Below are 27,394 nucleotides of genomic sequence, written 5' to 3'. Positions count from 1 at the left end.
TAATGACTCCACTTTCTTTCTACCCCCTTTGCCTCTCCAAAACACACATCACAAGAGTGAGATCAGATGCTAACCTTTCTCATTCTCCCCATTTAATAAACAAGTGGTGAAGAGAGCGGTGGTTTTGTCCAATCTCACAGAACACGTAACAGCAGAATTAGGATGGCATGTTTTCCCAGTTTACATTTCTTTGCTGTTATCAGTGGTTATGCGCCATCTCTACAGATTACATTAAATGTAAGAAAATCTTTTAATTTTCTTTGGGTTATTAGACATAAAACTATCTAGGACACCACCACCCCACCCCCCCCAAAATGGCTGATTCTAATTGAATTTTCAGAAACCTGTTTAGCAGTCTATCTTGATGAAAACTTAATAGTGTATATACGTAGTAGCCTTAAGCCCTGGCTTCCTGTGTGATTTTCTGTGTTAACATCTTTTCAATACCTACAGGTCTTTGAAATAAGGAACATTTGGAATTGTGTGGTTGTTGCCTTGTGGGTATTATGTGCAGCAAAACACTTGGAATAACAAACTGTTAATGGACCCAATTATTTGTATGCAGTGGGATCATGCGCTTCCGAGTGATTTCCCTTATTAAGCCTAACCGTCTGGTTCCCTGTTGCCTCAAAAGCCCTGATCAGGACCAGACCCCTGTTGAATCATTTATTGATTTTTTTTTTTTTTGTTGGGGGTGGTATAATATTATTAGTTGTTCTGTTACATTGCTATAGGAAATAGATACCATTTTCTTTATGTGTATATGCTTGCTTTCAATATCAGCCGTAATATTCCTCTTACAGAGATATGACATTTTTGGGGATATTTAATTTCTGAGGTACTTATGGAAATATGCATAACATTGTGAGACAAAACCAAATACTTTTTTTTTTTTTTTTTTGCACAACCCACCTCTTTCTCTCTTTTGTTCATTGCCACCTCCATCCCTAGTATCTACTTACTCCCAAATTATCTTTGCAATGGAAACACACTTAAGAAATTTCAGCTTCAAGTGTTATTTTCTTTTAAAGGATTTTGAGGTGGGGAAAATAGAAGTGCAGGGTCTTAGAATTTAAAAAGCTTTATACTTGCAGCTAGCATGTTTAATACAATGTTGCAAATTCTCAACCTGCATAAGCTGTAATTTGCTTTATCCCCAAGGCAGCAAGGAAATTTTTATGTACAGCACATTTCTGTAGTTCAGTAGCAGGCTTTCCTTTTTGTGTAATATTTTTTTCTGTATAATGCTATATCCTGATAGAAGGACATATTAGCGTGTATGTGTACCTGAGATTTGGACCTGCCTTTTTTGACTTTTTCAGCTCTGAATAGTTGATTTAAAGGTCAGTGTGGCTAGCTGCTCTACCTGGTAGGTTTTTGCACTGCTGTTTTGCAATTTGGAACAAGAGCTGTGCAGTGTGATGCTTTTTGTATACTTTTTCCAAGCAATGTTAGTTATCCAAAGTGTCAACTCTTACAAGAAAACTATTTTAGCAAAGAAATGGAATTACATTGCTGTGATGTCTTCAGTTTCACTGTTTCTCTGCCATGTTTTTGTAAGCAATGATTTCTCAAGTATCTGCAAATGAAAAGGCAACCATTTTTCCCCAATCAAGTAAATGCTGCCTTTGCTAGGAAATTTCCTGTTGCCCGAGAGCTTTTAGACAACCAAAAATGCTGTGCAAAAAGAGCAAAATGTAATTACTTGTGTTGAGCAATGTGTTGACCTAGGCTTACCGCTAATTAACTGAACAGCATGTCTCACTGCAGGCTGCACATGAGAAGGTACTTCCTTCTGCTGCATATTCATAAATCTTGCTGATTACCAAAACCTTTCATTTTGCCCATTACTCTACTGAATTCCTGCCGTTTCTCATGCCTTGGCTTTCTTACATGATGTTTTTCCAGCAGCACAATGCAGACACACTGTGGAATGGAAATCAAAGTGAGAGCTGCTTTTGCTTTGTTCAGAGACATGCGTCTACAAGCCTGTGCTGGGTTTCCTCTCCTGCTTGAATTTGGTGGGGTGGTGAGACGTGTAAACAGCAGCATTCTCCCCCATCAATGCACAGACCAGGGGTTTGGTTGAAGGTGGTAATTCATATTTTTGTTGCCTTCTGCTCAAGCTTTAAGGTATCCAGTAAATGTGGAAGATTCTTCCACTTTCATAAATGGTAAAATAGTTAGGTGCAGTGTGCTGTGCTGGCGTAAGTGGGGAGGAGAATCTGTGTCCTTTACTATTAGTCATCTGACTGTTAAATAATCTGTTCTTATTTGAGCAGTCAGGACTTTTATCTAATTAGATATACACTTAAAGATAGAAAAATTATTCCAGGAAACTGGATATTATCTATTGGAAAGGTTAGAAAATCAAACCTGTTGTTTATTTTAAAACCTAGATGCCTCCGAGCTTCCCTCTCTCTCTCTTTCTTCCTCCTACCTGACACCCTGCTGTCATTACATTACTGCCTCTGTTTAATTTTTCATAGCCTGTATATAACACCAGCACTTAGGACAGGAATGGGAAACTACTGCACTTATCCTGTGCTTTAAGGCAGTTCAGTCAGGTAAAATACAAGCTACCCAAGCAGCAGCTAGCTATCTTAGTAACTAAAGGTGTTTGCAATTTGGTGTTCACAGTGCTGTTAAAGAATGGTTGCTAAAAAGAGTTTACGTGCAAGTTTCCATATAATTTAAAGCCTTGTGCTGCATGAAGAAAGGCAGGGGAGAGGGTGGGATCTGGCAGTGAGGTTTTTTCCATGCTTTCTCCATTATGGACCAAACCCACTCTTCCTAAGGAGCTGCTGACCTGGGAAAGTATCGGCAGGCTTCCCAAGTGAGCGTTTATTTTGCTTCTCGTTTCCCTTCTTTCCACCTACAGACTCTGCTGCAATGAGAACACAAGAACTGAATAATTTAGGCCTGTTGTGTGATACCACACCATGAAATGGTTTAGCACAGTACAGGTTTTGCATAAACTAGTTTAGGCATAGTCTAGAGTACATAACACATAGAAAATGTCTGGGCTGAGTGGTAAGAACAACTGGAAAAATCCAAAACCACAGCACGACTTTCCTAATCTTTATGTGGTTTTCCACTCTGTCACATGGAGCATCTACATTGTAAAAGGCATCTCTGTTTCTGCTTAGAAGGCTTTTTTCCTTTGCTGTGTCCTTTTTTTATTAATTTGACTTCGGATGAGGTATGATAGAATATCTCAAGTTGGAAGGAACCCATAAGGTTCATCAAGCCCAACTCCCTGCTCCTCTCAGGACTACATAAAACTAAACCATATGACTAAGAGCATCGTCTAGATGCTTCTTGAACTCCGTCAGGCTGGGTGCCGTGACTACTTCCCTGGAGACCCTGTTGCAGTGACTGACCACCCCCTCAGTGAAAAACCTTTTCCTAATGTCCAACCTGAACTTCCCCTGACAGCTTCATTCCATTTCCATGTATCTTCTAGAGGAATGGAATGCTTTGGCACCATTTGGTATCTGGCAACTTTTGGTATGAAAAGATGCCCTCTTTATATAACACGATGACAAGTATGAAAATGAAGCCCTGATTAGTTCAATTTAAAATATTGGTTTTGCACCATTGTAGTGAAATGTCTTGTAGCGATAGGAGATGATGAAATGCCAGTAGAAAGCATAGTTAAATTACCAAGTTATTTTTCAGTGACTTTAAAGTTTAGCTTTATTTTTTCTGCAAATTACTTGTTTAAACGTGGTAGCTTCTCTTAATAAAGCTGTACTGATACTTTTTGACATTGCAGATGTGGGAATGTGATATGTGCATAGATGCACATAAAATGTTGCGGTCAAAGTTTTTAGTTTTGTTTGCAGAGGGTTTTTAACAAGTACAGCGTGTAAATTTGAAATGATTTGCTGAGACTGCATTCTGGGCATTTATTTTCTGAATACATATAACCACTTTCAGTATTTGGTTATCTGGATATCATTCATTATCTGAATATCTGAGACTCATTAGGTCCAGATTGCAGAAGGCATGTTAGTTATGCATGCTCCATCTGTTTAACTGATTTAAAAATAAAAAGTATCTCCCCCATGATACAGGTTACAAATCTTTAACAATACAATTAATATTCCTAACCAATGCAGAACAGATTATGCAGCTTGGGTAATGCATTATCCAGGCTGACTTACAAAGATGATGTAAAAATTGGTGACTTTAATGAGTGATTTTCTAGCATACGCTGCTTGTAAGATACTGCCATGAACAGAATAGAAAGGGATCCCTGGGAAGAGGAGCTGAAATAAAGTGCGAGAATAACATGCTGTAAGTCACCAGCAAAGGAAAAGTAGACTTTGAGAACTGAAGCAAAAAGGTGAATAGGAACTTGGGATGTTTTCTCTTTGATGTGGAATATCTATGGGCAGCTTTTCCAATGAGATACAAGCTAGTCAAGTACAGTTGTAAGGCAACATCATGCTTCCCTGAGCCCTGTTTAAGAAGGGAGCATCATGGGCATGTGGTAGAACTGGAGCCCTGATTTTTTTTTTTTTTTTTTTGTCCTGCTATCTGAAGTAGTGGACAAAACTTATAATATTATGTGCAAATTTCTAGTATCTTGTGTAAAAAAGCCAAGAACTTTTATTGAAGATAATAGCATATGACCCCTGAGCTGCAGGCTTAGCAGCACTTCCATTGGTTTTAACTGCATTATGTGTGTCAGTTTGATGTCAGGCTGGAAATCTTCACAGTTGTCTTGTGGGTTAATACAAATGGATATACATCAAATTTTTCTATAATCAAGTGTAAAGAACAACTTTGTTTTTTCTTATATTAGTAATGAAAATTATATTATTGCTGAGATGTTTGTCTGTAGGAACTAGCCTTCCCTTAAGTAAATCAATGTTGCAGTGATTAAGGGTGTTATAGTGAGGTCCATGGTTTTAAATACTTCACCTAATAGAATCATTTAGGTTGGAAGAGACCTTTTAAGATCGAGTCCAACTGTTACCCTAGCACTGCCAAACCCACCACTGAACCATGTCCCTAAGCACCACATCAATATGCCTTTTAAATACCTCCAGGGATGGTGACTCCACCGCTTCCCTGGGCAGCCCGATCCAATGCTTGATAATCCTTTTGGTGGAGAAGTTTTTCCTAACAGTCAATCTAAACCTCCTCTGGTGCAACTTGAGGCCACTCCCACTTATCCTATGGCTTTTTACTTGAGAGAAGAGACCATCACCTACCTCGCTACACCTCCTTTCATGACAGCATTGACCCTGTTCTTGCTCTCTGGAAAGCTTTTCTGACTCTGGTAACTTCAGTTGTGCAAACCCGTAGCCATTCCAAATTTGTTTAGATTTGTTTAAATTATGCATTCTTTTGCCTCATATCAAAAACTCATTTTACAAGGTAACAGTGCTCTTACTCAGAGGTGAGGACAGGCAGGCAGCAAATAAAATACATCTAACAGTTTATAAATTATTCTGGAGTAACAGACACTGTGGAAGTATCAGAGTAAAATGTTAATAAAGGTGTATTTTTTTAAACTTTAGGTTGGGCAATGCAGGTTGCTGCCTTTGTTTTCATTCAGAGAAAGTGGGAAGATGACAAGAGTCACTTTGAAAAAATGCTGGATTATTTCTGTGACATTCGTGAACCGCTACAGCTCCTCATCTTTCCGGAAGGAACTGATCTCACAGGTAGGCTGCATTTGTCATCTTCTCGTGGAATGTTCAACATGGAAATTCTCTGTTGTTTATGGGAATAGTTTTAAAAAGTCCAAGGCTGGAGCAAGACTTGAGTTCTCATGGACTGTGGAAACTGTAGTAAATGATCATAGGTGCTGATTTCATTTGAGGGGCACGAGTGTAGTTCCACTGAGAGGCTTTGCCAGTCTTCCTGAAATAACTTAGGTTTCGAAGCATCTGATGATTGAGATGGCTTTATATTGGTCAGTACTGTATGTACGTTGCATTAGCAAAAGTAGGTTTCAAGACCTGGAATAAATCACTTGAGTGTTCCCATTTCCTGTATTACTGTGGCAAAGAGTGCAGAATCATTTCAGACCTACGGAAGAGTGATTGAAGAGGAGAACTACTGATTCTATTAGATTTCTTGCCTAATGTTTTAAGAGAAGATGGAGATACTTGTTCTTAGGCCATGTAAGCAGTCAGTATCTGCCTCTAAGAAAATTATCTCCCTAAAACAAATGTTGGCATTACCATAAGAGTAAATCTAATGAGTTTGATTCTGCAGTATTAATTCTTAATAAAATATCTACCAAAATATCTTATGGCATTAGTAGCAAGCTGCTAACCAGTGTTGAAGACTCAATTGCCAATAAAATACGACATTGTGTGACTATTCTGTGGTGGCTCATGCCTGCAGCATGATTTGGTAAGAATCATCTTTAAAAAGAAAATCAATTGCAATTAAACTTATATGTTTTAGCTTATTTAAAAGATTTTTACTATACTTCCCATTGCAGATACTCTCAAATCCTATTTTATTGCAATGTCAGATCAGTAAGTACTAGACACAGTATACAAATAACTAGCATATACTGCTATTTGTTCTTCTGTGTTCCTGATATCCTTAAAAGTGGATATGTGTAGTGTTCAGATGCTATCACACTGTAGGGAATTGTCATCACTTGAGCAGCCTTCCTAAAAGAGGATAAATGCATTGTATATTCTTGGACTTCTTCACATGATATCTCTTGTTGAATTAGTTATTTGTATCTAAAAATAGGAAAAAAAGATGGAAATTTTAATTTTTTTTTTCTTTCCTTGAATTCATGAACAACTGTCCCCTCCTAGGTCTGAATTATGAGATTAAATCTTTGTATTATTTATGGAGCCAGGAGGCTCCTCCTTGGGTTGCACATACTCTCTTTCTGAACAGGTGTTTCCATCTCAAGATGACTGAAACAATTGGATTGTTTGCCATTTATACTATAAGTTATGTGTTCCTTCTAATCCCTCCCAGTATTCCTCAGAGACAAAAGATTTTAAAGAACTGAGCAAGTTTTGTACTGCACCTTTAACAAAGAGGAGTTAGCTAAGGACTGAGACAGCTGCAGTGTGTTAACACTTGTGCTGCAGAGTCCCACAGGTGGGGATGCTCCCACCTGAATGGGGAGTTGCTTAAGGGAACACAGGGGTTTCTCTCTGCTGTTGTAAACAGATATAAATGATTTTAACTAAATTTAAGTATATGCTGTTGATACCATCCACTGAGAAATTCATGCAGCCAAGATTCTTCACTGAATATTAAAAAAATTCTCTAACTGAATATTCTGAACACAGGTTTTGGCTTTTTTTTTTAAAGGTATTTCTGTTCTGGTTGTCCTTCCTTATGCGTGTGTAACACATACTCTTTCGACTTCGCAGTGTCCGAACAGCACTAAGTGCACTCTTCCTCCGAAGGCGCTGCAGATGCTGGTGATCGTTTCCCCCGTTTGCTGGGCAGCCCCGGGAGGAAGCAGCGTGGTGGGAGGGATGGAGCGATGGGCAGAGGACACCACAGGGCACTCCTTCCCTGGGCAGCCGTGCTGGCTCCTGACCTGTTAAATTGCCTGCTGTTTAGCACTCTAACTTGCCATCCGTAATGAATGCTGCCTTGATACTATATTTGTGCATGATCACATGTATAGAGAAAACCCTAGGGCTTTTTCTTTGAAAGTAAATAGCTCGCTTGCTTTAATTGTTTTCACAGGAAACATTAGCTCATGTATTTTAAAATATTATGGGAGACAGGGCAAAATCCTTTGATGAGCTAATCCCGACCAAGCAATAAGTTATGCCATGTGAGAATGATAGAACATAATAATGTATTTTGTGTAAGAATTTGAAAAAAATATGTTTGGAAAACTGACATATTAAGACCTATTGCAACCTTGTGTTCGATCTTTTAGAATAAGAAACAAACTGCAGTTTTGTTCTGAATGGTCACTTGATATCCTTGGGAACATTTTGTAAAAATAGAGGAAATGGCTCTTCTTTTCTGACCAAATTCCAAACCTGCTAATTACTTCTGAAAAAAAAATGATTCTGGTACTTAAAACGGAAAATAACGTTTCACATGTACTTCACTGAAGAGCAGAATTGCTGTGTGGCTCTGTGCTCCTATCATTTTTTTTCTCTTAGTGGTCACATGACAATGATAGATTTACTCTTCTTTATAAGAAACTGTATAATGTTTTCACGTATTCAAGAAGGAAAGATTTCAAAGAAATTTAAATTATGACTGTATTTGTACATGGGCCACTGCCTGACTTAAAGTTGGTGAAGTACTTTGCAGTGGATGATGCTACGTAAATAAATTTTAGAAATCGTAATGTCATAAACCCTGAACAATGTATATGCAGACTGGATGTATAGGGTCTGAGGTAATAATTATATACTTATTTCTGATAGGTTGGTCATCTTTTCACTCGGGAGTACTTCAAGGTTAAAGCTAAGTGCATCGAAGGTATTTTATTGTAATTGCTTCAAAGGAAGCCCTAAGCAGATAAACATATAGCCAGACTTTCTGAAGCCCTGAAGAAAAAGCAACCATAAGCTTCTGGAAAGCTGGAACACAACCCACCATTTTGCTTGTTCTTGGTGTTCTTTACAAGAGTCTTTATAGTAATTCTTCAGAAAGCAATAACAAAAAAAAAAAATCTGTATTGCTCTGCGCCTGTTAAAGTCTCATTTCCTATGGATTTGTGTCTGCATCCCTGTACGTGGTCTCTTCACTCCAACTTCTTTTTCCTTGTGTTTCCTTCCGTGTGACATTTTCTCCACAAATCTCTTGCTGCCGTCTCAGCAAGAGGCATCGTGTGCTTTGGCTTGTCCTCACCAATACCTGGGTTAACCGATGGACTGCTGCATGCTGTGCTGCAAGCCCCAGCCCACTGAACACCTGTGGAGCCTGCCCTGGCTTTTCCTGTTACTGAGGTCTCTGCTCTTGGAGACCCCCTTTTACACAGCCACTGGTTTTTCTAAAACTGCTGTAGGTCTTCATGTTCTTTGAATCTCTTGTCTCTGTCAAACTTTGTTTGCCAGGTGGCAATAGCTTCAAAAGGTAAGGGGAACAGGTGGACAGAATGGGATTGCACAGACCTTTTTTCCTTGAGGAACAGCTAAAAAAACAATAGGAAAGCTTGCTAGAGATTTTGGCAGGAGTGTTGTGATGTGGACCACATACAGTAGTCCGTCTAGAGGGTAACAGTGAACTGCAGTTGGAATATTCTCTGTTCTAGTAAATATGATGTACTTTGGTAATGCAAAAAAATATTGTTCAAAAGCACTGGTAGAGGTTGATTTAACATGCAATAGTTTGAAAGTAGCACAAAGAAAAATTGCTTAATTTGTCTTAAAATATTAACTGTGAGCCAATATAGCTTTTATGGTTTCTATGCAAACCTCTAATACATTTTTTTTTTTTTTTTAGAGGTATTTTTAGAGTATTCATTTCTTCTTTCACTGTCTGGCACAATATCATTTGAGAGTACTTGAAGTCATAGAGAATTACATGCATGCTTTTATTACAAGTCACATTAAAGGAAAAGGTAGTACTTAATACTTAAATTTCAGTGCACTAGTACTAGAAAAAAAAAAAACCACCCGTTGAGAGTTGATCGGAAATAGTTGTATTAAAGTTGTCGGAATCAGCTTTTCAGTAGGATGATAAAGGAAGTTTATAATTCTTCATCCAGCGGAACACATCAGCATGGACAAGGCTGGTCCAGGCATGTGAGGTTGTGAGCTTGTTTGAGAGGAGCCCATACTGCGTACGTGTTTCATGGGGAGCACAGACTCAGGGTTTTGTTGGGTGCGGATCTTGGAGCCTCAGTTCCAAATATTATTCAGACTCACATGAATGCAGCTTGTTACTGCATTATGGCTTTCATGAAATTCTAGAGATTTTTGGTTTAATTCAAAACTAGCTCACAAAGATATAATTTTGCTTTAAGAAAAATTGAATTTGTTTACTTTATCCTCTAAGCAACAGCAATTTCTTAAAAATCTGTAACGCAAAAGTCAAGAAAATGTGTTAGTGTAATCTCTTCCTCCAGTTACTTTAAATGGAATTCTGAAGTGTGGTGCTTCTAGAAAGTGCCGACTTTCTGAGCCTTTCCAGCAACGTAAAAATGTGATAAACGGGATTTGCCCACATCATTTTGAGATAAATGGTAAAAAATGTAATCAAACGATGTACCAAAGGCAGCACAAAACCAAAAAAAAATAATGTAAGATGTTATGGCCAGAACCCTTAAATTCTTTTCTTTTGTGTAGTTTGACAATTGCTCTGCAGTAGAGTCTAAAGACTCAAATAAATTGGATTTCTCATACTTGTTGCCACCCTAGAGAACATACCCTCTGAGAGGCAGCGTGTATTAGCTGGAGGAGATGGGAGGAGAGGCAAGTCAGTGCGAGACCAGAGGAGACAGAGCATGAAGCAGTTCTGGATCAAGAAAGGTTCCACATCTCCCTCTTAATAAACTCACTGCTTTACATAAAAAGAGATAGTATTTTTTTTTTTAATCATAGGAGCAAATAGGACCAAAGAATTAAAATGCAAAATACACCTGACAGGAATACTGACCAAAAACTCGGGGGGTAGATTTAGCTTGGCTTAAATACAGCGTAAGAAAGAAAAGACTTGTTTCTAGAAAGCAATGCTTGCTTGTATTTTTCAGAGCGGGTGAGCGAGAGCAGGCATTGCCCTTAGCCAGCTGATGTGAGCAGCCTTTTGAGGCTGAGGACACCCACACTGAGTTCATTTCCAGTCCCTGTTTCAAGAGCTGCTTTATGCAATTTGTGTTAGTTGGGTAGAAGCAAAGAAGAGAACATATGTTTCCTCTTCTTAAGGAAGTGTTTTCACTGTAAGGCTTACAAAGGCATCTTTCACTTTTTTTAATTCTTTCACCTAAGAATGTTATAGTCTGGATTGCAGAATGAGGCATCTGTGTAAGTTTTGCAGCGCTGACAGCGTCCCCTGGTTTATTTTTTAAGGGACTTTAAAGAGGGGTTTGGTGTGTGAATTCCCGTAGGTTGGAGAGGATGTAAAAATAGGTTTCTAATTTCCTGGATCCGTTTTCTGACCTCTAGGTTTCATGTAATGGGGAACAACCTATTTTCTGCCTTTTGTTGATTCCAGTTCAGAGCAAGAGACTCTGAAACTTCCCTCAGAAGGTTTAGGCACAGGTGTCTCACACAGATCCCAAACAGCAGTGGGCACCAAGGCGCTTACATCTGATAAAATGGCAGCCGGTGCATTTGTTCACGAGTGATAGCAGAGTAAGGAACTGTTTTCTTCAAATGCTGAGAGTAGTAGGAGGGGGAGAAAGGGCATTATTCTTATTTTTGGTAGAATGAAGATAGATCCTACCCTTGCTTTCAGGATAGCTTCAAAATCCTTTGACCGTCCTGACTTGCTGTAATAGTTTAATGCACAAAAACCCGTGGCTTGATAGTTGTTAGGAAGGGAAGAGGGAGATGATTTTTCCAGATGACAATGATCATTGTATTAGCTGGGAGCATTATTCTAGTTCTAAAATCCCATTACGCTAGGGTCATGCAAAAGGGGAAGGGAGCAATCTCTGTTATATAAAACTTACAGTCCAGAGGCAAGACAGGGATACAAACATCAGGAAATAGCTGAACAGTGTTGGCTGGTGTGCCAGTGTCCAGCTGTTCACACGTCTTTTAGAAAGGCAGTGTAGTAAAGGGAAATTTGGAGGATGTTTTGCAGATGTTTACAGTGAGTTGCTTCCAAGTGTGGGGAGGTGCACTAAGAGGAGGTTTGAAAATTATTACTTCAAGGCAAAGGGCAGTGGAGGTCCCAAACCCTTTTTTTGCAGCATCAGTTAGGTCTTGCTCAGAAAATGAAACTGCCCATTTAACTCTTTGGTTTTCCTGTGGTGCAAGTAGGAGTGTTTTGCAGACACCAAGGAATTTGTTTTCGTGCTCCCTCTGAAACAAAGTGCTAGTGAGCAGACATATGGAGAGGTTTTTCTGAGTGCTCATTAACTGTATGCAGTTTGAGACGCTTAAGACTTAGATTTAATTATTTCTTTCTTTTTTTTCTTTTTTTTGGACTGCTTAACTTGTGTAGACTTACATGGCACTTGTGTCTCAAAGCTTTGATTGACTTGATGTGCAGATTGCAAATGTTCCAAAGTGAAACCCAAACTTGGACATGCAGAAAATAAAGAAGATACTTCTTCTGTCCTTTGGAATAAACAATACATTAGCTTAAAAACTTCATGATAAATCGATTTAAAACATTTACTTGAATCACCACAGAATCTGGAAAAGAACTCTTGACTTGTATACTTCTTATAGGAACAGTCTTGGTAATCAATGTCATTTCTTAGGAAATAAATAGTTTAAGTTGTTGAGCTAATAGTACAATACAATTATGTCTAAGAGGTAGAATCTGGCTTTTCAGAGGAACATTTAATAATTTCCACATTACTCTTGCCTTTTCTGTCATTCCAAGTCTTGCTCACGACTCGCTTTGCAGGTTTTACTGTCGCAGAGGTAGGAGTCCTAAATGCAAGTTCCCTTTGCTGATTCAGAATAGTCCATTTTCAACATTGAATGGAGTAGTACTTGAGCAGACAAAGATAGATTCTCTGATCATGTGGTTAAAGACACAATACATATGTCCAAGGAAAGATAAATTTAAGATACATAGCCAAGGGTAATTTCAGTATTTCACACATTCTGTAATTTCAGCAATGCTTTTTGAAGGTGTAATATTTTTAAGTATTTGTACGTTTTGGCAATTTGGCAAGAATTAAATCTTTGGATTCTCTTTGCTGAATCACTTGCTTGGCTACCATGCAACAACTTTCCTTTCCTCCAGATCCCACGGGCACAAAGTCTGTGCACAGAATCTCAAGGGTTGCATGTATGAATAGTAGTGCTTTTACACATGGGGACAGAGAGCCACAGGGAAAAAATGCTCAGTAGCATTTATTAACAGGTAGACAGTTCTTTAGGAAGGACGTCCACATTTTTTTGATAAACAAAAAGCTCATGTAATTTGGGAAAAAAAGAAAGATGCAGGAAGATGCATTACTGCAAAAAGGACATCTCACACTACTGTTGATTTGTCTTGTGCTATTCTTCCTTTACAAGGAAGATTACGATGATTGTAAGGGAAAGGACTTATTTATCAGAATAAATCCGGTTTAATTATTAAGAAGCGATATGTTTGTCATTACTTTATTGCCCATCTCTGTTAAGGTTAACTGTGGATGCTTAAAAAAAGAGCTGTTTCTGCTTGAAAAAGATGTATTTCACTTAGGCAATGATCTTGTTCCATAGATCTGCTGCTGGGATTTTTTCTTTTTTAAAACACTTGTAAAACAATATAAATAGGAGTTATTTAACAAAACAGTCATTAAAATTGATATTTTTTTCCCCTCATGTTGCCAAGGGAACATTGCATGTGTCCATTGCCTTTTGGCCCTGGGGGAGGCACAGCAATGCCCCCAGTGAGAGAGCATGTGTAGCCAGCAAAGTCCATTTGGCTGCTAACTGGGGCTGCTTGGAAGAGCCTCCGGCACATCACTGGAGAACAGATTGCTTCCTCTCCACCTGTCTGCAGTTTTTGCTTTAGTATCTGTGTCGGCCTTGCTTAGTGGTCTCTATTAGCAACTGGGTCTGCAAAGCCTTTGTTCAGTTTTCTCGTGAGAGATTTCTTTTGCCAGAGGTTCAAAACATATTTGTCACAGGGTTTAGCCGTGCTGCTTTCCAGATGCCTTGTACGTACTCTGTATAGTAGCAAGCAGGTGTTGTAACACTGAGGCAGTTGGTCCAAAAATTACAACAGGTATGTATGTGCAGCGCAGGTGGAAGAATAAAACATGTCACGCTCAGAATGAAGATGTAAAATACCCTTTTAACATGTTAGAGTAACTGTTTTACTCCATTTAATGTTTTCTTTCTGAAATAAGTTTAATGCGGTTAAACACAGACCTCAAGGTATTTCTATACCTAATATCAAACATGCATTACTACACATTGTGCCATTTGAGTTTAAAAAAAAATAAAATTAAACCAATCAACACATTTTACTGTGAAATGGGTATTGAAGCATACAGAGAACTATGAACACAATTTATAGATTTTAGATTGCATTTGATAAATGTGAAGGATTCGCTGATTATTTTCTAAAAGGAGATGAGAGGGTAAAAAGGCTTTTCTTGCAATCCACGTTGCTCTTCCTGGTGCCATACTGCAGGCAACTGAAAGCACACTTGCAGTCTGCCTCCACCTGAAAAGCTGTTGCACATTTGTACTGTGTGAACCGCTGCTGTACTGTTCATTATGTATAATGATTATATTTAATTCTTGGTCTACTTGCACACTAATAGAAAATGGTGCTTTTTATTCTCTCCTTCAGCCAATACCAAAGCCCGCAGTAATGAATTTGCTGAAAAGAACGGACTTCGAAAATACGAGTACGTCTTACATCCGCGAACGACTGGATTCACTTTTGTGATTGAGCGTTTAAGGGAAGGTAATCCTGCTCTGTATTTATAAGTTCTTTTTTCCTTTAAGTTAACGAAGCTCACCCAAGCTATAGAAGCTGATGTTCACAAAACTGTTTGCAGTAATTTCAGAAAAACTTAAGGTATCCTGCTCACAAAAAAGCCCTTGTTTGCAACCCTACTTAAAATGATTGTAACATGGAGAGATTCAAAAGAGTTGATACCAGATAATAGTATCATCAAGAGATATGCAGTAGATGAGAACAACATTTTCGCGCCTTTTTTTTTTTTGCATATTGTAGATTGTTTAGTAGTCTGCCTCAGAAAAACAGTGGGAAATACCCCAAGGAAGTTCAGCCTTTCTGTCTGTACCAGTCCTTAACCTGAACTGGGTGGCTGACACTGAACACACAGACATGTATATAAAATCACCCTCTGAAGAGCTTCTGTTTTGAAGTCCAAAAGCTGAGATAACGAGTTCCTGTGTTAAATGGGTAAGGGGATTGCACAGCACCAGGTAGATGCAGCAAGTCCAGCTGCCCAGTGCTGGCAGCGTTTCATGGTGACTTGGAAAAGCTGCGTAAAATAGGAGTTGTGCTGCTTGGCAGAGTGGTGGGTAAGAGAACACATGATGCTTTATTTTTACCTAGGAATGGTTTTCCACCTCTGTATTAATCTGGGGGTAGAGATCAAGTCGCTATTTATTATAAGGGGAACAGAATATAGTGATGTGTTTCCTTGTCAGGCCAAGACATCTGAAGGTTGTTTTGGGAACGGGCATTTCAGTGAGATCTGAGGCTGTACTGGTGCAACCATTAAAAGGCGCTGACGTGGTGGTGGTTCAAATACAGATGAGTGGATGTTCGCAGCATATATGAATGTATGGTTGAAGAAAATAAACATGTACAGTAGATATGAAGTGACTTATAAGTTCTTCAGGGAAAAGTGATTCTAGTTCTTTAACACATGCTGGTTATTCTGACTGCCAAAGGAAGGAGTTTGAGATTATAAAAAGAATAAAGGTCTGCTGGTAGGTTTTTTCCTTGTTGGAATACTCACATTTTAGGAGCAGAACTAGCTTGCATTTTGCCTGATTCCTATTAAACAGATATCCTACAACCACTGTAAACACTTGGATATTTCGTCCAGCTGGACAGTCCTAGCTGGACAATATATCTATTTGGCCCTATTTTTATTGGACATTCAGTGGTGAATGTCTTAGATTTTCATCTATCTTGAATTATTACTCAATTTGCTGTAGTAAAAAAAAAATTGCCACATATGCAATTTCAAAAGCTCATTTTACTTAAAACTTTTCAGCACTAGGTTAACCTAGTGCATAATAATATTTCTAGCCTGGAATAAATTTTCAGTTAAAGGAATATTTTCCACTTGAAATATTATCAACTTAAAAATAAATAAAAAAAGATTCTGTATTGGCTGCAGAAATAAGCTTTGTGGTTATACAGTCATTTTCTAATTTTATAAAAATGCTTTTCTATTGCTGTATGAGATCTATGCAAATTAGGCTATTGGGTTATAAAAAGGAAAATATTTGAGGCTGATTAACTGGTTTTTTGCAGCACAAAGCTGGAGAAAAACCAAAAACATTCCTAGATGATTTTTTTTCCACCAGTCTTTCAAATGCTTTTAAGTCCTACTTTTATTTAAGGCAGGCAAATATTGTGTGAAATATTAATGCCCCTTTAGCACTGAATTTACTAGGTACTGGGTACTTTGCTAGGCATTATAAGCTACATATATTATGACTGTATGCTATTATGTAGTAAATTATGTGTGAGAAGGTAGTTCAACTAGCATTTTAAAATGCTTAGTTTTTACTTACTAATTTTAAGAATCGGTTTTCAATTGTATGCAAGTGTACCAAATATGGACCATTTATGTTGAAATGTTTTATTTTTTTGGACAACTTAACTGTAGTTGCTTGACAGTAAAACATTTCAGTATATTATATACCTGCATATATATTTTTTTTTTATTTTTTTCATCTGTACAATGTCGATGTCCAGGTAGTTTTTCAGATGCAGTTGGTACAGATGGTACCTAACGTTATTGTGCAGCTCCGGTTTGACTTATTATTTATACTATTAAATGCCCTTTTTTTACAATTCTGATTTCTTATACGAGCAGTAATAAAGGAGACCAGGGTTGTTAAGGATATGATGTTAACATGAGTCCCTGTTTCTGGACTGTCCTAATGCTACAATAGTAGTAGTAATCATAAAAATAAACTTGTTTCCGTTTTTTCTTGCCCACAACTGCAAGCACAAAGCCGTGTGTGTGACTTTAACATGCAGGAGGGAGTGGTAGAGATTTTAAGATCATGTTTATGTCTTTGAAAGTATTTTTGTGCCTAGATGACAACCTTATTGCCCCATAGCTCTCCTGTGAATGCATTTTGGCTTGTGGCTGTTTTCACTTCCTGAGGCTCAAGTGTCTTTACTTCAGGCCCAAGTACGTTATTTTGCTCCAAAAATAGGTTGATGAAGAGAAGGGGAAAATGTCATTAGAAGTTTAACTGCCTTTCAGATGTTGAAAAAATGAATTTAATTTGGCAAGAACCCTGGTTAGTACGCATTACAAGCTGTAGCTTGAAAGAATTACCTGTTATTACATAAAAATAACTATTAGTGACCCTTCTGAACAGGAAATGAAGAATCAGGAAAAAATAGCCTGCAGTAAAATGTTGCTTGTATCTCTGCAGGAGAGTTTCTTCCTAGAGGAAGCACTGTCTGCACCCTGATACCATAATCTGAGCAGTTATCAGTCCTTTGCTTTCCATAGTGGCAACAATTTCTGACCCATCTGAATGGATTGTTGCCGGTGATGACCAACGCTCCAATTCCTCTGGCCGCCTTCTCGCTCTTATATGGTCATTACTTCAACTGTTGGATCTCTTTGCCCATAGATGCTGCTGTGATGGTTTCTAAGTCATTCCTGAGGTTATGGGATTTAAGAAAAAAACCCAAAAGGATCTATATAACCTCCACCAAAAAAGCAATAAAAATTGTTTAGCCATACATATCTGTGGCTTGCGAGTCTCACCTTTTTTTTCATGTTCTAGCTCTTCATGAGCACTTAGCCCCTGAGCTGATGAAACCCAAGTAAAAGCTGACAAGTTTTTCTTTTCATTATGCTCAGGTGCCAAGACAGTGAAAATATTATTTGACTTGTAAATGATCACATTACTCTTTCCTCATTCATACAAACCTTAGAGTCACCCGAGAGTGAACACACGCTATGAACACGCTTTAGGTGTTCAGGAGGATAAGGACTGCAGTTCTTGCTGTTTCTCAAGCAAGAGAGACATAAATTTGATTCAGCATTGATTTTGGGGGAGTTATGTTCCTTTGGCTCAATATAATTTAAAGTAGGATGGTTTAATATAATGTCGTTGTTTGTGCATGGTAAGGGAAAATACAGTATAGACGTGAGAACACAAAGAGGGAAGGACTACGTGGTAGCTGGATAAGGTCAGCTTGCTACCTGATGGGCACTGTAAAGTATTGCCTGAAGACGTGGAATGAGTAAGAGAGGAACAAAAATTTCAGTAAGGAGTAATGAAGATGGAAAAATATTAAATACTTAGGCTAAATGTAGATTAAAAAATATAAATATGCATTTTTCACCCCTGCAAGTAGATCATCCTTCTTGGGAACAATTATTGGACTTCTAGTCAATTGTGATAGCCTGTGCAACAGATAAAGCAGGTTTGTGAGAATCTTCATTAATCTTACTGATGCATGTTACTCAAAATAGCACTAGCCTTTTTTCCTAGCATGCTTTAAAGTTTGCTTCTGCAAACACTTTGGCCTCAGTCTGTCAAAATACTTAAAGTGTATGAGCTCAATTAATTCCACGTTTTCTCAGTGCTGAAGCATGTTTGATCACTTTGATCACTTATCGTGGCAGCCAGGGGAATTACCCTGTGGAAGACCAAACCTTTGTTGACCAGAGTGACCACTGCAATCCCAAGTACTATTGCATCTGGTTAGTTGGCTGTCGATGGAAAGCAAAGAGAAATAAAGTAGTTGATTTGCTTCTTTCTAATTCTGTTCGTTGAATCAAGTATATGGTTTGTCTTGCCTCAGCTGTTATGAATCTTGGTTTCAATCAGCACCTGGTACTAGAGTTTTATGCTGTATTTCTTTGGGGAACAAAGGTGAGCATTTTTTGAAGGACAGACTCAGAACTTATGAATGAGCAACAGAAAATGAGCTCTAGACATCAAAATGAAGATTGGTCATTACTTTTTTTAACTCATCATCACCTACCTGTCTTTTACTATCTCCTAAAATAATGTGTAATCCTTTTTTAAAGCCTCAGACTTTGAATAGGTGTTATATGTATGGAGTAATTTTTGGCAGAACTTGGGTGAAGGCAGATAGTCTCCTTTTACAAAACGCGGGACTGCAAAAATAACAGAAATGTGCAGGAATTTAAATAGGACATTTACATAAGCATGCCTTTAATAATGTTAATTAAAAGCATTTATGGTTTATATAATGTTCTTGAAGATCTAGTTTGTGAGATCCTTTTACAAAAGGTCAGGAGGTCACTCAGAAATTAAATACAGGTTTTCAGGCCTAGTTATATTATAAAGTTTTTTCTGAAGCCCCAAATGACATTGAAAGTTCAGATGGCTTGAATGTTCAGTTTCAAAGAGATGGAAAATAATACTAGTTCAATATTGTCTGGATTCATTGAATTACATATATTATCTTGGCATAATATCTGTAATTGTAGCCAAATGGTCTGTCAAGAGAAAATAGTTGTTTACAAATGTTTTCTTAAAATTGCTTCGTGGCTTTTAAGTATTTTCTCAGGACTAAATAAACAGTAAGTGTTAAGACAGAGCTAAGGTTTTAAAGCATCATTAGAAAATTATTCGTACGTTTGAAGACAATAATTTCTGCCAACATTAAAATTTAACTGACCTCTTTTTGACACTTCCTCTGTATCCATCAACAGTCTTTAATATCTGGGTACTTTGAACTGGATGTTCCTATTATGGGGCTTATATTTTACTGGTTTTACAGTATGATGGAGAGTCAGAATTATTATCTTGTTGTAGTATTTCAGCTTCAAATTTATTTCTGGTTCATAGCTAGCCAAGTGAAAAAATATTGCAGATAACAGCTGCCAACTGCAGCATCCTAAAATAAAGGAGGATATAAATTTAACATGCTTGCCTTCATTGCAGATCCTTATCGAAGGGAAGAAACTGTGATTCTCATCCTGTTTCTATGATTGGTTCAAAATTGATAGTTTTGCCCCAGAAGAAATGTTTGCATACGCACAATCAGAAACCAGTCTGTATCTTCTATGTTTATACCTGAGTTTTACAGTTGTACAGCATTTTAGGAATTGCATGCAAGCATCCCAATCTGTTACACTGCTAGAGCAGGAAAATTGTATTTAGATGTTCAATCCAAGATATCTCTATATATATGTAAATACTTTAATCCTGTGATACTTGGTGACTATTATGTCGATTTTGTGTGCTTTTCTGGGAGCTATAGTATCCGTGTATGCATATTTATGTACTTAGCTTTTAATGCCATTTATTTGGGTTATGGTACAATGGGCTTATGTGGCACTTTTTGAACTAATAATCTAGGGAGACAGTTTTTGATTTGCAGATTTGATAGATATCTGAGACAGTTAATAGGCAGGAGATGATGATCAGCAGTTCTCCAAAGCTGATAAGTACAGTTTGGTTCACCTTTGCTGGAGTGTGAAGCAGCCAAAGAGTTACACAGCGGGTCCTTGTAAGCAGCATCTGGATGTTCTTGCCATGCACGGAGAGTATCGTAAGCTCCCGTATAAAGCCCTAAATAGCTTACGGAGGACTGTCTAGCAGGAGGTTTTTCTGTCTTGAGCCCTGCAATTGTCAAGGTGCTCAAATCTGACTTGGGTAAACAGTGTTTAAAGTTGAGACTCTCAAGTTAGTAATTCATTAACAACACCCTCCAACTTGAAGTAGCCAGCATATTTTTTTCCGACTCACACTTTGAAAGAGAGAGGTGCCGGAGGCTGCATTTATGAGTGGCTGAAGTGTCAGTGAGGAATGCTACCATCATACTGCCGGAGGCTTAGCTCTGGGTGTAGATGACACTTCTGCTCTCTGCACAGTTATGTCTGAAGCACCTACAGTTTACAAGACGGATGCCATTCATTCTTTCAAATGTCATTCGAAGTAATACCAATTTCTGAGTGTGTTATATGTGGGGTTTTTAAAGGGAAAATTGATGCAGCTGCAATATTCAGGTCTGTAATAGCTGTTCATTGACTGAGATGCTCAGGCTATGGTGGGTGGGGTGCGTGAATGAATGGATATTTGTATTTAACATACTGCTTTCTAATTTGATACACAAACACATTCCTGTTCACATAAAGAAGAGGAATGGGTGAGGCATGCAGGTCTTGATCGCAGAAGTGTCTGCTGAATTATTTTCAGAGTTTTGATGTGCTCAAACTGAACGGCGTAAGCAGGACTTCAGCAGCTTCCAGCTTTGTGCAGGATTTGTCTTCTCTGTAACAGGTACAGGGTGTAGAAAGGCCCCACATCAAACGACAGTCAGGGTTAGATCTGCTGTTGTAATGAAAGCTCGCCTCCCTCTTTGTGACTGAACAGACTTCTGACTCCCAGAATGATTCGCTGGGCCACTGCCAACATTTCTGTGGGTTTTGGCGAGACCAGAGCTCGCACACTGACCAGTACTGCCATCTCTCAGAGCGGCTCTCGCCTGTTTGTGCTGGTTGCTCGGTGCATGTGTAAACCCAAACCAGTCTGTTTTGGAAATAGGAAAATCTAAGTGGCCACATGAGCATTAACTGTAGGTCCTCAATCAACTAATTTCACCCGTATGTCCGTCAGATTTGCAGAGATTAAGCAGCAACTCTAAACCATCATTCCTCAATGCAAGGAAATTCTTTCTTCCCGATTTCCGTCCTCCGCCCCCCGTGCATGTGTGCCTTCCAGGGTCATGTTACTAAGTAGACTGATACTCAGAAATTACAGAGCTATTGTGAAAGAGCTTTGAGCGGTTTTTCAGCTGCAAATGCAGTATTAGAGCTTCACTGGTTGCTGTTATAATTGAACTTGGGCTTTTATGAGAATTAGATCCTATGCATTAAATAGCATAGCCTTTGGTGTAGAAATATTGGTATGTAGATTGAAGCTTGCATGCCTTTTATGCCTTTTCTGTGTTGGCAGAAAATTCATAACAAATTAGTTAATTAACAAAACCAACAAAGATCTTGTTCAAAACCACACTTCTATCACTAGGCATGTCTGTGAAATTCAACAATGCAGAAAATCGGGTGCAGGCTGTTGTGCTTTATTGCGAACGCTGACAGTTGTCTTTGTAATCTGGCACATGGGAAAGGGCAGCTTGACTTTTTCCAGAATCATGTTAACCGTTGATGATTACCATATCTTACAAACATCTGTATGTGTTGGCTTTGACGTATTTCTCAGAATGAGCACCAGCTTTCTGTTAGATATTTTCTGGCCTTTGGTACATGTTGAAGTTTCTGTTACTACTTCTTCTTTCATGTCTTATGGGAGCAGTATTCTGCACTGCTTGCCCCATTGCTGTGGCAAACAGTCCATCATTTCAGTCCTCCTGGGAAGAATTTCGTTTTACCAAACCACTTGTTTCTCTCAGCCCCCATTGTTGCCTCTTTCCATCCTCCACTGCTTTTGAGAAGGGAGCAGAGCCCTTCACTGGAGGGTTTGTGGTGGACCCGTGTAAGAATTGCTACACCTGGAGTGTTGGAAGCTTGACATGTTTGTGTCACCCACACGTCTATAGTACGCATTGGAAATATTTCAGGTTTTATGTTCTTGAGCTTATTAAGATCCATCTACCGAAATAATCTCCTTACACTCTCTTATGTGTGAGTTACGGCTTGTGACATGCAGATACACCACGTGGTGGATCATTTTCCATTTACCTCCTTGCAGGTTATTAATAGTCACTGTGGTAACCATATTAAAAAGTTATTATTTGCCAGCAGTTGCCCCACAGTGGTATTAGAGGTTTCACTGTTTTCCCTTGACTTGGAATACACAGTATCTGTGGTAATGATATGGTAATGTTTGGCGAATGCGGACTTTTTTAATTGCTTCAACTGGAGGTCTGGAATGATGTTAGCTCATCAGATCACATACGTAGAAACGAAGCTTGGCCACAGATGAGTTCAGGAGAAATGGTTGGTCACTATAAACTAAAATTATTTTCTTCAGAACTGAGGAGATGTTAATGCCTTTTTTATTTTTTAATCTAATGTTTATCTCTCCTCAAGGTGTTTTTTTAAAAGGTTTTTCTGGTTGTTTATGCACTTTGGCTGGGCAGTGGACCGAGAGTGTGTGTAACGAGGTGTATCTGCTGGTCTAGACTTGGTCAGCATCTCTCTGGTTGTGCGTTTTGGGAGGTCATCCATCTGAATGGAATAGCGATTTGGTTTGTTCTTTCCTGTAGTGTCACTCACAGCAGTGCAGGACCTTGGTGCTCCCCTGAATCTGTGTGAAACACCAAACATTTCACTTCATGGGCTTGTTCCCTACATCCGTGTGATGGGCTTGATACTAATAAAGTGTACTGAATACTGTAAGAGTTGTCAAGGGGATTGTTTTTTTGTGTCAGAGTACTGAGCTTTGTAGTTGTTTTTGAAGGCTTATGGCTGCAGGACAGACAATAGGTGAGCCTCAGGTAAAGTTCAAGTTTATTAATTACCTCTCATTCTTGTCAGCCATGATTTTATAGGTGATGTTGGTTGGATTGGTAGCATATTTAAATTAATTCCTGTAAACAGAGGCATAATATTGATAATTTTTTTTATATCACATGGCATTACCAGATGTTCTATGCAGTATACCCATTTCTCAGCTCTGTTTATTAGTAAGGCAGGTAATTGCTTCAAGCAGTCTTGAGTAGAGAGGAGCCTAAACATACTTTTTCCAGGACAAAGTACTTACTTTAGTTTCAGTTAGGAGATGATGTTTCCTGATGTGTTTTATTAGAAAAATAGCAGCATCTACAGCCTGAGCAGACTAATCCCAAATCACAATCCTATTGTAGAGGAGATTCTCATTTGTATTTGATGGATTCCCCACTCTTCCACTTTTTGCAGATGCTAGCTGTTTTCATTTCCAGCTGCATTAAAGTTGCTGCAAATGTATTTTGTGTATTCCTGATACCACTTTTCTATATGAGTAATTGCTGGCAGGGGAGAAGGTCCATGGAGTATCATTTCAGTTACTGGAAATGTTGGAATCCTCAAGCTGTTCAGATATGGCCCCCAAATCTGTAAGACAGTAATAAAACTGTCAATCTCCTCTACTTGCAAAATTTGCTGCTTATATATCATTAAGCCTTAAGTGGTGTGTTTCTTTCATTCCTTTCTGCTGTTGCAGCTTAACCTGTTCTTCCCTTTGCCCTCCTCCCAGTCCCCTGCCGTTATTTTCAGGGTATGCAAAAATTAGCCCAGCATCATACTTTTCCGAGCTGACTCAGATCCCAGAGTTTGGCAGTCATTTGCAAGGCTCTGCTCCAGAGATGTTTAGAGCAGTGCCACATTCATGAGGCCAGGATGTTGCTATGGGACTGATACTGAAAAACGAAAAACATAAGAGGGCAGAGGAGCTTGGGAAAAATTGTAGTAGAATATAAATGCATTTTAAAATAGATTTTTATCAAAACATAAATTTCAGCATAAATTCAACTCTTCACCTCATTCATCACGTTCTATGTAATCTGAAATATTGCTGTCTTTGGGACTTATTTTGTCAACCTTTTCCTGAACTGCTGGATTCTGAACGTCTTGGCCCTCAGTGTTCTCACTAAACATATGGGTAGATGTAGGAAGGGTTTCCCTGTACTGACTGTGCACCACGCCAGTTACTGGAAGTGCTGTACGCTGTGAATTAACTGTTACAATGAAATATATTACAGATAGAAGATTTCAATATGTTTTCCCATAAATTTGTCTTTCTGTGGAATGGCTACCAGTTAAGAACTGGAGAACTGTTTTTTATAAACGTTCAATATGGTAGAGTCTCTCCCCAGTCCTGTTTTCGTACAGTGAAAAGCTAATATCTTAAATAACCGTCTCTGAAATGCATGTCATTTATATTTAGACATATGCAAAATGTGATTTTTGTCTGTGTTGGTAGTCATAGTTGGCCTTGCAGTGTAACAATAAAAGCAAGTGTTCTTGGTGGTTATAAAACAGTTCCAGAAGCAGGGACCTGAGCAACCTTCGGACTGTCTTGTCCCAACTGCTGGTCCTTCGCTGTGCTGCTCTGGAAGGAGCCAGCCCGTCCTGATGGTTTCTGGCACCGCACAGACAGTAAGGACATCTATTAGGAGAAAAGCGTAACATTCACAATAAATAAAAAAGAGAGACATTTTCAAAAACGGTTCAGAGACTTTGGAATTTGTGAGCAGTGGCACGTTTGTGTTGCCTGGAAGTTGCTATGGGTACTGATGTTGAAAAGCCAAACACACGGAGGGCAGACCTTGGGGACATAAGTCCCATTTAAAATCCTGTAAGAATTAGTGTTTCTTAAATCTGCTTGGATGCTTCTGAAAAATCATCTCTCAAAAGGATTCTTTGCCTAAGTGCTCTCCAGGTTCATCCTGTCAGCAGCACCACTGTCATTTAACCAGTCCTGCTTCTGCCTTCACTTCTCCAAAAAAGCATTCCTTCCAAAAGACCTAAAAGCTCTCGGGCTTTATCAGTCCTTTGCTTTGCTGCTTTTGTAGTATGGATCAGAGAAGTAAATGAAATACATGCTCAGCAGCTTTGTGGCTTCTTCCTTCCCATTCTTTACATACTACCTGCTAGGACTGTGTCTTTTTGAGGCGGGTATTTTGGGGTTGTATGCTGAAACAACCATCTCACTGGTATATTCGCATTGTTGAAGCAGGTAGCAGTTCAGCTGCAGCTGTCTCAAATAGTGTACCCTGCATGTCCACAGCTTTGCAAATATTTAATAAATGTGTGAATAATACATTCCAAACCATACTGAGAGACTGTGGAGATTCATCAGGATTTATGCCACCTGTGGTGCTAACAAATTCAGTTGACATTACACACAGACACACACGTAAGCATGCACTCAATGCTAAAATATATACGTAATTTCTGATTTATAATAGCAGTGTCGTATTAGGAGAGAACGTTTTCAAAGGATCATTCTCCTCCTTGAAGGGATAAATTCTCTTGGCTTTGTCTTGTGCCTTTCTGCATTCTGGCACATGTTGTAATCAACCAGCAGCATATTCTTTTTCATGTCTTCTTGTTTGGATAGGAGTGGACAGCACAGAATTCGTTAAAACCGAACAGCCAAATGCCAACAGGATATAATGAGCCTTTGTGCATTTATGCAGTAAGGATATATCCCCTGTGATTTTTTTAGAAGCAAAATGATTTTGCTCTGCCACTGCCTCTGAGCTGAAAGCACCATGGCCAGACAAGGGCTGATTTACACCCAAACTGAAGAGATTGTTGTAACAGAGACAACATGGGTTTCAACTAGTCAAGACTATAAGCAGTGAGCTCACTCAGTCTGCAAGACATTCTGGGGCATCCCCAAACCAGTGTAGCAGCGGTGTTCAGAGTGAGTTTTACTGGCTTCTTGCTCGATGTCCATTGCTGCATGTTAGCTGGTCAAGAGGAGGAACTCAGTTACTGAGTAGGTACCTCTCACTTTGAAAACTTTACAGGATCCACTATTAATATGCTCTGTCTTGACCTGTAAGTCAAATGGCCTCACAAGGTACTGCATCTTTTCAAAGTAAACCAGGGGGCAAGTGTTGGACGTTCGAATCACATACCTAAATGCTGCGAAATAAGAATTTCAAAGCGTGAGATTGCATGCAGCCCTCTTGTGGTGTATGCTTCTGAGCAAGGGAACAAGTGTGTTTTGCCATTGCCAGTCTGGTATAGAACGACAAACTTCTAACAATGTATTTAATGCTTTTACTTCTCAAACAAAAGGAGAAAAAAAAATCAGAATGGAGAGCTTTCACTGGTGGGTCTTTGAGGTTGATCTGCTATGCAAGAAGCTATGAAGGAATAAAGCAAGTTCTATAATATGCATTGTTCTCTGGGAGAGACTGAGAGGGGTAAACCGGAGGCAATGAACTGAGTTTCTTCCTAGGAAAAAGGTGGAATTTGGGGGTATCTGGTTATAATTTCAGAAGAGTTGCCTTCCTTTTCAAAAATTGTATAGTAGCTCTTCTACAGTTGTTATCTCAGCATTGTTTTCTCAAAATATTTTGCTATCCAGAAACTCATTCCTAAAATATTTTCATTATTTTAGTTGAAGAGTTGTGGCGCGTACGAAAGGATGGAAGTAGTGGAGGTGGCTGAAAGAAATGAGAGGCTGGAAGATGTATGCTCTGACAGCAGGTTCTCAAGTCCAAATCTTACCAATACAGTAATGGGGTTTGTTATGAGTAATCCAGGGTACACTTTAGGAAATGGTGGCATATAAAATGGTTTATTTGAACATGTTACATAATAAGCATCTTCTAGCTCTCTGATGGTTTGTTTTTTTTTTTTTAAAAAAAGACAAAACTAAAAAAAACCCGCAAAAGTTTTTATAATTTTCAAGTGATATGTTTCTTTGCTGACCTGCGTTACTAAATTGTACTTCTGCTTTATGGAGCAGAAATGTAATGTTGCTTTTCTTCCCTGGAATTCATTGTGTGTATCTGGTGTGGACAAAAATCACAAATTATCTTGAAAAGGAGCGCCAGCATGGTTTTCCCCCCGGAAGTATGACACTTCACAAAAATCTTTCCCTGGAAGAAAACCAAAACCCCATGCTAAGAAACCAATTATAAACAAATAGGAACATAAGCAATATGCTGGTCAGGC

General features: G+C 38.7%; 1 protein-coding gene across 6 annotated transcripts in view; it reads left to right on the top strand.

The window, feature by feature from the left end:
* LCLAT1 (lysocardiolipin acyltransferase 1) overlaps nt 1–27,394 on the top strand; it is a 116,969-nt gene that overhangs the window by 49,331 nt on the left and 40,244 nt on the right. For 5 of the 6 annotated variants that reach the window (XM_037405103.1, XM_037405098.1, XM_037405104.1 and 2 more), the window contains 2 exons: nt 5,535–5,681; nt 14,389–14,505. In XM_037405103.1, coding sequence (XP_037261000.1) covers nt 5,535–5,681; nt 14,389–14,505 — 264 coding nt within the window. The remainder of the gene's footprint in view (nt 1–5,534; nt 5,682–14,388; nt 14,506–27,394) is intronic. The other variant, XM_037405102.1, reaches the window with a different exon arrangement.

This window comes from Falco rusticolus, chromosome 12, assembly GCF_015220075.1.
Source record: "Falco rusticolus isolate bFalRus1 chromosome 12, bFalRus1.pri, whole genome shotgun sequence".
NCBI classification, from domain to species: domain Eukaryota; kingdom Metazoa; phylum Chordata; class Aves; order Falconiformes; family Falconidae; genus Falco; species Falco rusticolus.
This window is presented reverse-complemented; position numbering and strand designations above follow the sequence as displayed.